Source organism: Silurus meridionalis, chromosome 21 (genome assembly GCF_014805685.1).
Source record: "Silurus meridionalis isolate SWU-2019-XX chromosome 21, ASM1480568v1, whole genome shotgun sequence".
NCBI classification, from domain to species: Eukaryota; Metazoa; Chordata; class Actinopteri; order Siluriformes; family Siluridae; genus Silurus; species Silurus meridionalis.
The window spans coordinates 5,859,593-5,871,991 of record NC_060904.1 but is presented as its reverse complement, the minus strand read 5'-3'; the positions used below and the strand labels follow the sequence as shown (position 1 = coordinate 5,871,991).

Sequence of the window (12,399 nt, the reverse complement as noted above, 5' to 3'; positions counted from 1 at the left end):
CAGATATCATTATCCAGAGCGATTTACAGTGCATCCAGAAAGTAGTCATTATAATGAAAACGTATTTTTTTCTAAATTCTACAGACAATACCCCTAAAATGACAACGTGAAAGTTTGATTGAAATCTTTGCAAATTTACCAAATGTAAAAAATGAAATAAATTACATGAACATAAGTATTTACAGCCTTTGCCATGACATTCAAAATTGAGCTCAGGAGCATCCTGTTTCCACTGATCATCCTTGAGATGTTTCTACACCTCTCTATATAAGATCCCACAGTTAACAGTGTATATCAGAGCACAAACCAAGCCAAGAAGTCCAAGGAAGTGTCTCTAGACCTCTGATACAGGATTGTATCGAGGCACAAATCTGGGGAATGGTACAGAAAAATATCTGCAGCATTAAAGGCCTCCATCAACCGTAAATGGAAGAAGTAACAACCAGGCCTCTTCCTAGAGTGGGCCCCCCGGCCAAACTGAGCAATGGGGGAAAAGGGCCTTAGTCAGGGAGGTGACCAGAGAGGAGAACCTTGGAGATGAACAACAATCTTTGCAGCACTCAACCAATCAGTTCTGTATGGTAGAGTTGCCAGACAGAAGCCACTTCTCAGTCAAAGCCTTCCCAGTGTTTGCCAAAAGGCACCTGAAAGACTTTCAAACCATGAGAAACAAAGACTGAACTTTTTGACCTGAATGCCAAGCATCAAGTCTAGAGGAAACCAGGCATCGCTCATCACCTGGTTAATACCATCCCTACAGTGAAGCATGGTGGTGGCAGCATCATGCTGTGGGGATGTTTTTGAGCGGCAGGAACTGGGAGACTAGTCAGGATCAAGGAAAAGATGAATGCAGCAATGTAGAAAAACATCCTTGATAAAAATCTGCTCCAGAGTGCTCTGGACCTCAGACTGGGGCGACCCTAGTCACACATCTAAAGTAACAAATAAGTGGCTACTGGACAACTCTGTGAATGAGATCTAAAAATGTCTGTGCCCTGATGCTTCCCATCCAACCTGATGAAGCTTGAGAAAAACCTGACTAAGGTTACACTAGCTCAAAGTGCCTCTTTTTAGTCTATCTGTGTACATCATCCCCAAATGTTCCTTTAAAACATGATGGTTAAAATAATTTATGTTGATCGAGATCACAAATGTCAGTGAAGTAAACATCTCTTAAGCACACACTACAACTCTTACAGGTATAGAAGACATTGTTTTTATTCTAAAAGCTGACCTTATGTGCATGAATGGTCACAGCATGTATATGTATGAGCAGGCCAGAGTGAAGAGGAAATGATTAACAGAAGCAGCTACATGTCTGTACCTCAAAACAGCAAGCACATCTACAACATAATACAGAGAACAGGTCCTTATCCACCATTGAGCAATCAAGTCGCTCAGGGTCACTATGGGGTTGATGATGTGGGCGGGGCTAATCAAGCACTGCAGCAGCCAACAGTGTAAAATGTAAACTCAGTGTCTTTAAACACCACCCAATCTATGAATTCAAATCTTAGCTTAAAACCTATCGATTCTCCCAATATTGCGAGTCATAATGTTTATTTGGATTGAATCCATGTACTGTTTGTGTACATGCTTATATTGCTTATGCTTTCTAAGATGTTTATATGATGTTGAATGCTGTTTGTGATCGATTTGATTATTTGTACAATTTGATCAAAGCTGCTGCATGCAGCTGTATTGGCTTTATATACCAGGCATAACATTATGAGAGGTAAAGTGAATAACACGGATTATCTCTTCATCATGGCACCTGGTAGTGTGTGGGATATTATTAGGCAGCAAGTGAACATTTTGTCCTCAAAGTTGACGTGCTAGAAGCAGGAAAAATGGGCAAGCGTTAGGTTTTGAGTGAGTCAGACAAGAGCCAAATTGTGACGTCTAGACGACTGGGTCAGAGCATCTCCAAAACTGCAGCTCATTAGGGATGTGTTCGGTCTGCAGTGGTCAGTATCTATCAATAGTGGTTCAAGAAAGGCTGGTCCGTGTCCAGACGAGATACTGTTGCCCAAATTACTGAAGAAGTTAATGCTTTTACTGCTCAAAGGGTTGGGACTGTTTGGCACCAAAAGGAGGACCAACACAATATTAGGCAGGTGGGCATAATGTTATGCCTGATTGGTGTATATACAGTATAGATTTGTAACTTTAAAAGAGATAAGAAATGTGGAAAAAAACTAAATTTGCATGTCGTTTTGTATAATTATGCCTGTAAAATAAAATTGGAATCTGATACGGTGAATTTTTCCGGAAAGAGATATTGCCGTGTATGATTTCTACAGTGTTTGTCTGCTTTGTATTTGAAAATGTTTCTCCTTAGGAGAGTCTTGTTTTTTTTGTTTTTTTGCATTAATTTCGCTAGAAAAAAAAAAGTGACGTTCAAAGAACAACCGTTTCTATTTGCTATAAATGATAACCTGAACGATCTTGTTGTTGTTTCTTGTTCGGTGATAAATATAGCTACTAAAGACAAAAGCGAACAATTAAAGAACCCAAAACAGGCCACGCCCACAGGAGATAATCCAGAAGTGAATTCAGCAGCTTGCTAGTATGAACGTAGGAATGAGGTTTATGCAGCAGTAAAAGTTGCAACATGACACATTAGACAGTTGACAGTTTTTGAATAAAAGGAAACTTACAACATAAAATACATTTCAACAGCAAGTCTTTTTTTTTTTCCAAAATGGAATAGGGGACAAGTAAAAGAGGACATCTGTCAAACAATAGAAGGGCTTGTGTAAACTCTTCTCTATTCCAGTACCGTTTTCACCACGACCTTGTTGACTTGTTCCGCAGCACTATAGCAACAGTAGAGCTGAAGTGATTTCCTCGGAGACTTGCGTCCACCGAACAGAGTCGCACAACACAACGCACGACGCTCCATCATCCCTTCATGCTGGAAGGATAAATCCTAATCCAAACATGGTCAAATATTAGAGTTCAGAAAGGTGGATATGTCTTCTCTCAACCCTCTTTACACTTCTGAATCAGCACTAGACTGCACCAATGCCTTTTGGGTAAAACCATTTTTTTTCCCTTTCTAAATCTACCCTTGAAATCACTTCGAATGAAGTCGCTCAAGCTTGAAAACGGATATGTGACAACATTTATGATTGATTCAGACAAGCCAATAAGGGTGCACTACTTATCAGTATTGGGGAAAATAAAAGCCGGGATGACGCCATCAAGGGGACATGCGAAGATGCATTACTGGACCTAAAAGCTGAATAAATGAACATGCACCTGTTAAAAGGAAATAAATAGAGATAAATACATAAATACATACTACAGGTTGAAACGATGTACCCTCGATTTTATCTCCAGTGACAGGCAAAAAAATAAATAAATAGCACAGACTGTTATATATTTATTTTGGACAACACAAAAAAAAAAGAGAGAGAAAATGAAAGATATGTGAGATCTTAGGTGTCACGTCACAAATTTCCACAATACACAAAGAGCCAAATACACTGAAGTGCAAACCAAGCTTGGGTTAAAAGTGCAGGGTGCAAAACGATTTCTTCTTCTTGTATAGAGAGAAGCTGAATGGACACTCCCCTATGTGTGTGTGTGTGTGTGTGTGTGTGTGTTTGAAAATTAAAATAAAGTGGAAACGTACAAGCGATGTACCATATTTTATGGACGCTATCTTCTCAGTCTAAGATGCCCACCTCTGTCTGAGAAAAAACAAATCGATAGCTATGTTAAGACACTGTAATATGTCTATTAGTGTAGAGGAATTTAAATAGTGGGGCGTGGCCTATTGACGGATCGGAATTGCATCCTTGAACACAATTTTCATTGGAAGATCCTCCAAAATGCCCATTGATGTACAACTGACCATAAGATTTGTATGTGTGTATTTATTGTCTGTTTGTTGTTCTAATATCCATTTTTTCTGGGTAGTTTAGATGTGGAGATTTGTGCTCATTTAGCTACAATGGTGTTATTACAGTCAGATACTGATGTAGTGTAAAGGGTCTGGGGTGCATTCCAATTCATCCCAAAGGTGTTCAATAGGGTTAAGTTCAGAGCTCTATAGCAGGCTACTCAAGATCTTTGACTCTATCCCATGCAAACCATATCTTCATGGGCAGGGTCATTATCATGCTGGAACAGGTTTCTAACCTTTTAGTTCAGTATTCTTCTTCTTCTTCATAGTTGGCAGGTTTGTTTTATTATAAAGGGAATTATAGAAATTGTTTCTATTGGTTCTAGAGGTCCCCTGCTGGTCTAGTGGTTAGGATGCAACGCTCTCACTGCTGCAGCCCGGGTTCGATCCCCGGTCAGGGAACCAACCCCAGCCACTCTCAGTGCCGGTCCCAAGCCCGGATAAATTAGGGAGGGTTGAGTTAGGAAGGGCATCCAGCGTAAAAACATGTGCCAAATCAAACATGCGGAGGATCCACTGTGGCGACCCCTAACGGGAGAAGCCAAAAGAAAGTTTCTATTGGTTCTAGAAATGAATAGGAAATAAAAGCCCTGGGCAAAAGAAACCATATATGTATATTTTTTTAATACATATTGACAAGTGTGTGTTTCTTGTTTAGAGGTGGCATGAGAGCAATTTCTGTAGCCTAAAGTCTATTTTTTGTTTTTTTCTGGACATATTAACAAGCATCTCTTTTATACAGAGTTTGCAGGTTTCCATCTGGCCACAATGTTGTGGTTTTGTCCTCAACCATGTGCGCTGTGTATTGGATTTGATAAACTGAAATGCAAAATGTTTCTCTTTCTGTGACAACATATTACTTACTCATTAGCATCTATACAAACTAGCCTAGGTATGGAATGAATATTTAGTGAATTGACTAAGTGTCAGTTTTGGATATTGAGGTCGAGGCCTTTATCCGTCTACCTGATTTCAATTCGATTATTTGAAACGGAGAACACATGATTCTAGGTCTTTATGAAACTAGAGGAAGAAGCAGAACTATGGACACAGAAACAGATGACGAATTAACTGAGTAAGTGAATCGGCAATACAAGATGATGAAAGGACTCTAATAGAGCTTTAGTGTGCTTTGTTATTCTGAGCATCCCAAAAATCTTCATACAGAGTGGAAATTAAAACAAAATATTTTGTCAGACGTTTCATATCGATTTTATATTATATATATATTTTTTCCAGATAGCTTTTAAAAATGGTTTTGAATGCTTTTTTGAGAATAACGCCTTGAATAAATAAATAAACCGATATATTTTGGAACACATATATTTATATCAAACTAATAGAAGATTTGCCGAGTGTAAAGACCAGATCATATGACTTATTATTATTTTATTATCATTAAATTATCAAATATGGCTGAATTTTTGGAGCAACTCACAGCAAACTACTTTTGTCTTGTCCACAAAATATGGTAATCTGCATATGTGTTGTCAGTGGAAGGAGGGAAAAAAGGAAAGGTGCAAAAATAAAGTTGTAACTTGAGGCATCTGTTGCTGTACAGCAGGTACAAAAAACTGTCCTAAATTATATTCATCTCTACAAGTAATATTTATAGAACTATACATCTGTACTGTACTGTACATGTCTACTGATTCTCTAAACTGTAAAATGTATCCCCCCCTACTCCCCCTCCCCGTTCTTCTCTCCTTTTTTTCGTCTTGCTCTCTGTGTTGAAAGAAGGATGAGTGTCAGTGCAGCAGTGCCGAGCTGTAGTGCCCTTTATATTCACTAGAGGGCGAGCCTGATCTCTCCTTCTGTCTCCTATCCTCTTCTCTCTCTTCAGTCAGAAAGCTTTGGAAAGTCTGAGCACGAGGGATGAGGGTCATCATTGAACTTACGCCTAAAGGGAGAAAAACAAGACTGATTATTAGCAAGAGACAGCGAGACAGGTATTCAACACACAAACAGAAATTCATGTCAGAGCTGATCACAGTGAATTGAACATCACTAATCGAGAACCAAAGTTACTGAAGTGGAGATTGAGAAACTCTGGTCTTAAACACGTACACAACAGTACACACCTCTGTGCTTAAACACAGCTCTGTTTGTGTGTGTGTGTGTGTGTGTGTGTGCCCCAACAATCCTGTCACCTTGGAAATTGCTGTCAAGCAAGTTGCTCTGTCTGTGTGCGTGTGTGTGTTTGTGTGTATTCCGGGGCTCCCAGGTGCTTTGGGATTTGGCCTGAGCAGAGAAGAATAAAGGAGCAGAAGCCACACACACACACACACACACACACACACACACACACACACACACACACACACACACACACACACACACACACACACACACACATTCACAGCTGGTTCTCAGTCTCCTATTTATACTGCCACTATATTTACTCCTACATATCATGGCATCTCAAAATCACACTGCAACACTGCACTGGTCACGGCATAGTGCTGCTTCTCACAATCACATTATTTTTTTTATCCATTTATTCTCTTTATCCAGAGTTTCTGTAACAACAATGCTAACAATCAGAATAAATGATTTACACAGACATGCTTTAAACACAATTAGGCACATATAAATGATGAAATATTGTATAAATGAAGAATATTAAACAAAGTTGGCTATAAAAATGGAAAAGGCTTTCACACACAAGTCAAATGATATATCAGGAGTGAACTCTCTCTCTTAGCGTGACTGTAAGATAACACAGCCTCCTGCGAAAATGGCAGTTCCGGATCAGCCAAGGCGTGGAAGCTTTTTTTTATTAAACCCAACAAAGAAAACTGTACCTGGAAGTTATGCAAAGCGGAGCTTGTGTGGGATGGAAGTACCACAGTGATGCATGAGCACATGAAAAGAAAACACACTGGTGTCACAGATGAAGGTGAAACGTCAGCACGGTTAGCAGAAACCGTATTTCCTCATCATGTGGAAATGGTGTAGTTTAATGAAGTGCTATTGAGTAAACTGTTTGCTAACTTCAGGACAGTCGCACTGGATCTGTTCTGTCGTGACTAGTGAGCATCAGGTTGCGCAATCAGCTCGCTTACTAAAATAATTTAAATATCACATGTACATAAGTATTCAAACCGTTTGCAACAACACTTCAAAATTTGCTCAGGTGCCTCCCTTTGCTTTTTTTGGGGCACGGCTCAAAACGCCTCGCTTAATATAATATATTAGGGCTGTCAATCAATTTAAATATTTAATCCCACTTAATTGCAATTGTCAGTCGTGATTAATCGCAACTTTATTTTCTGCAATAAATAGTCTTAAATGTACCTTAAATTAATACTTTTCAAGTTTTAATGTAGGTTAACATAGGCATGGACAAATATGGATGCTTTATGCAAATGTATATTTAATATCAGTCAACATAGAGCATGAAGACGAAATATTCTTGTAAATGTTTCAAAGTAATAATGGTGTCTTAAATTTTTGATCTCATAAGGAACAGAACTTTTGCTATTACCAAACAGACGGTTTTAATTCGAGACTTGACGCATCAGTAAAACAAATGTTTAGTGAATAAAAAAAAAATTTTCAGTGGAGTTAATTTTTTTTAATCTTTGAAAAAAGAAAGGACGTCGTGAATAAACGTGTGTTGCGTTGAAGTTTTTGATTTCGCCTTTTTTATATTTTCAATTTTTTAATAAAAAATGGAAACAAAAATGCGCTGCTTTAAATGAGCATTATTAAATTTAGTGCAGTTAAAATGAGTTTGTGTTAATGTGTTATTAACGTTAGCGTTAGCATTTATTTTGCCAGCATAAATTTTTTATATTTATTGCTGGGTGTTTAGTTTTAAGATGCCAATCTCATGAGGGTAGAAACGTATTTTCTATACAATATTTTTGGGTAAAGTCAGAGTTTCTTTTTCCTTTTTTCTCATCCATAGCTGTAACTGTTCTCACAATTGCTTGGTCCTTTTTTACCTCCTCCACTAAATAAACCTTTGACAGACGTCTGTGTAGCATGTTAATAATTAGATGAACCGTGTTGCAAGTGTGGAAATGACGGGGAGTTTTTTCTTGCCACAGTCGCCAGCGGCTCGCTCGTCAGGGACAAACTTACACTAATAAAGAACATTTTTTATCACCACATTATCTGTATAAAGCTGTTTTGAGACAATGTTTATTGTTAAAAGCGCTAGACAAATCAATTAAATTAGGTATTTGGATAGTGGGTCTTAAAGGGCAAAATACACAGTAAAAATTACAGTGTCATATCTACACATATTTCCCAGAAAATTCAGTGACCCTGAAAGCAACTCTTTCATGATCCATGACTGTGTGGTTGGGATTATTATTATTTATAATAGTTTTTGTACCATTTTCAGCAAATACATTTTGCTAGCCAAAATTGTGCTGAATTCCAAATGAACACAGTCAACCAACATGTATTTACTGGGCAAAAAAAAAAAACTGGGCCAAGCCCCAAATGGCAAAATCAGATGCTTTTAATAGTCTCAACAACAAATTATTAGTCAGGGAATGAACAGGAATAAAACAAATACTGTAAATCTCTACCTGCTTTATCAATCCTGGTTCCATTTATAAGCTTATCAGGCTCTTGATGGGCTGCATTAGATGTGGCAGATAACCAAAAAAATTACTTATTTGTTTCTTTTAAGAAAAAAACACCCCGGAAGATATTTTTTCTAAAGGTTTGCACACCAGACACTGCTTTTTTATATTAATTTGACATTAAACATTGAAATCATTATCGTAAGTGTAAAACAAACACTATATATATATATATATATATATATATATATATATATATATATATATATATATATATATATATATATATATGCATGAATGTCCCTGTTTCTTCAAATGGTTCACGAGCAAAAGGTGGCACAGGAGGGCTCAACAGTTCATTTCTTTAATTTTTGCTTCTTACCTGACCAAAGATTTGTTTTTAAAACTACTAAAGGATTCATATTGTGCTGTAAAGGGTTTGGTCCATTTTCTTTTGTCCAGGAGCATAGATATTCAGTCAGACATCAGATTTTATTTCGCATTAGTGAACTCGAAAACATTCTCCTTTTAACTTGACACGAAGCGAGGAGCTTTCAAATGGAAAAATCGATTTCTATGATAGCTAATGTGCAATGAAAGCGGAGGGGGGGGGGACAATTGTCAATAATTCCAGATTTATATGTTGAATAGTCTCTTGTCATCAAAACTGGTGTTTTTGCTAACAGGAGCAACACATGCTTTGACCAAAGTGGACATTTATGTAATTGTGAGGGACAATACACACATTCACACAGACATGTATACACACTAATCAAAACAAAGCAGTCAGAAAGACACACTTGGGAGCAATCAAGCTGATCTTTGCTTTCAGTGGCTCTCAACCTCCTAAGCAGGCCGCAGCACGTGTTTGTGCGTGTGAGTGTGTGTGTGTGCAGTGTTTTTATCAGTTTATGGGGACCAAATCTTGTGGGGACATTTTTCAAAGGTCCTTCTGGTTATTAAAATACATATGGAAATATTTTGTATGTTGCACCATGTATATTTATACACTTAATAAAAACATTTTACTGTGTGTGTGTGTGTGTGTGTGTGTGTGTGTGTGTGTGGGTGTGTGTATCCTTTCCACCTGTCCAAGCCAAAGTGAATAGCCACTTATGTATTCTGTATCTTTTGTCTTATTCTTCAAAAGAAACAAACAAAATCATCCAGACAAGCAGTCAAGTGAGAGACAGAACCAAGTGTACACTACTGGCTGATTTAAAACAGTACTTCAGCACTTGTCAAACAAAGCTCTGCCTACTGCAATTGTAGCGTATGTGTTTTTACCACAAAGAAGAACTGATGTTTTTATGCTCTCAGAAAAGAACAAAGAGCCCGTTCACACCACACAAGAAAAGTTGAAGGGTTTGTCAATTTATAAGAATTGTTTTAAATACACAGCCAAAACGGAATCATGGTTATAACCGTGATTCTCCAACAACACATGTTTAGAAGCTTGTTAGGAACTTATGAAGGTTATATAACTTCATCCAGAACTAGAACCACATACTGCCCAAAGGTAGTTTAGTGTCTACTTGTTTGATTTGTGCAGTCTAGGTAAGAAAATGTTTATGCACGAGGGGTCCAGCTTGATAATATCAAATACATACAATGTGTACTGTATGTACTTGAAAAGCCCATTCTACATTTAGCCCCCATTAGCTGTTATAATAACTTTCACTCTTCTGGGAAGATGTTCCACTACATTTTGAAACATGGTTGTGGAAATTTTAGCTCCTTCAGCCATAAGGGTGTTAATAAAACAAGGTACTACTGAGTCCTGGGGTGAAGTTAGCATTCCAATTCATCCCAAATGCATTCAATAGGGTTTAGGTCAGAGCTCTAAAGCAGGCCACTCAAGATCTTTCACTACAACCCATGCAAAGCATAAGTTCATGGAGCCTGCTTTGTGCACAGGGGTCACTGTCATGTTTGGGTCTCCTAGTTAAAGTGAAGGGAAAATGTAATGCTACTGCATCCGAATCTACAATTGTTTGACCCAACTGTGTGGTAACAGTTCAGAACCACATATGGCTGAAAAAATCAGGCAACCCAATACTTTTGTCCATATGGTGTATGTGAAATTCCAGCATCACATTGTGTTTCGATTTTATTTTCAAACAGTAGCATCTACAACTGAAATACCTGTCGTGTTTAGAAAACTAATTAAAGAAGTATGATATTCCAGAATAGGTGACATTACTGTTATATGGAGCTTCATATTTTCATTCAACATATGTGTAGGTTTCCTCCAGGACCTCTCACACCTCCCAAAACATTGCATTTAGATTGGCTACATAAAATCACCCCTATTTGCGAATTTCCAGAGTTCCTGGAATAGGCTCTGGTTCCAATCAAAGAGCCATGGTCTCCACAAGTCCCCTGAAGGTGTGCTGTGGTATATGGAATGATAGATTAGCGGCTAATATTGTGTAAATTCCCCTGGTGCCTCTAAAACAGCTCTGACTCATTGATGTCTCTGAAGGTGTGCTGTGGTACAGTATATGGCTTGTTAGCAGCAGATTCTTTAAGTCCTGTAAGTTGTAAGGTGGCCTCCATAGATCAGACTTGAGTGTCCAGTCTGTCCCACAGGTGCTTGATTAGATTAAGATCTGGGGACTAGAGGTCAGGTTCAACAAATTTAAAATCTTCATTGTGTTCCGTAAACAATTCCTGAACTCTTTTTGCAGTGTGTCTGGCCACATTATTCCACTGAAAGAGACAACTGGCAATAGGGAAGACAGTTTTAAAGAAAGGGTGCACTTGGTGTGTGACAATGTTTAGGTGGGTGGTACTAGTCAAAGTAACATCCATGTAAATGCCAGAACCAGGGTTTCTCAGCCGACCATTGCCCAAAGCATTACGCTACCACTGTGGCTTGCCTTCTTCTCACAGATGCACATACGCACAGCCGTCTACATGATGTGAAAAAACATAATCCATCCGACTAGGCCACTTTCTTCCATTGCTCTGCTGTCCAGTTCTGATGCTCATGTGCTTATAGTAGGTGCTTTTGGTGATGTACAGAGGTCAGACCGAGGACTCTGACTGGTCTGCAGCTATGCAGCCCCATACGCAGCATGGTATGATTCACTGTGTGTTCTAACACCTTTTTGTCATACCCAACATGGACTTTTTCAGCAGTTTGTCCTATTATAGGTCTTTGTGGGATCAAAGCAGATGGGCCAGTCTTCACACCCCACATGCATCGCTGAGCCTTGTGTGCCCATGACCCTGTTGCAGGTTGACCGGTTGTCCTTCATTGGAGCACTTTCAGCACTTATTAACCACTGCAGCATCGAAACACCTCACAACACCTGCAATTTTGAAGATGCTCTGGCTCAGTCATCAAATCCCAAATTGGCCCTTTATAAACACTTCTTCATTTTCCTTTACTTGCTAACTAATATGTCCCCTTGACAGGTGTGACTGCACTGAGATAATCAATGTTATTCACTTCACATGTCAGCGGTTTTAATATTATAGCTGATCTGTGTGCATTATTCATTAAATGTCAAAGTGGGTAAGATGTCTAAATTACTGAGGGCAATTCAGCTCAGTACAGAGTCAATAACCAATATATGAAACAGGCATTAAAACAATGTTCTGTGAACTAGATATAAAAGCTGCCTTGCATTATTTAAAGAGCCCTCTACTGACTGCGAAATAAAAAAAAATCTAATTTTTTTAATAACTACTGCAAAACAAATAAAAAACATTTTAACAATGCATTTAATTATGGTTGGAGTGAAGTTAAATTCTGGGCCAGAAAAATCTAAAATTAAGCCTGAAATTGAACCATTAAATCTCTGTGATTAGAAATCTGGAATTTGTTTTTCGATAGAAATTATATGCGTTTACAGCTCTAGAAATGCTTTGAAACATCACCATACCATCTTTAAAGTTTTTTTTATTTTTTTCTTAATCTCTCTATTGTTTTTTTTG

At 38.2% G+C, this 12,399-nt stretch overlaps 1 protein-coding gene across 1 annotated transcript in view; it reads right to left on the bottom strand.

Annotated features, from left to right (window-relative positions):
- Nucleotides 1-4,095: 4,095 nt before the first annotated feature.
- The window catches only part of dok6 (docking protein 6), a 77,784-nt gene continuing 69,480 nt past the window's right edge, over nt 4,096-12,399 (bottom strand). Inside the window, exon 8 of the mRNA XM_046833596.1 lies at nt 4,096-5,813. Within this exon, the coding sequence (XP_046689552.1) occupies nt 5,662-5,813 (152 nt within the window). The 3' untranslated portion in view covers nt 4,096-5,661. The remainder of the gene's footprint in view (nt 5,814-12,399) is intronic.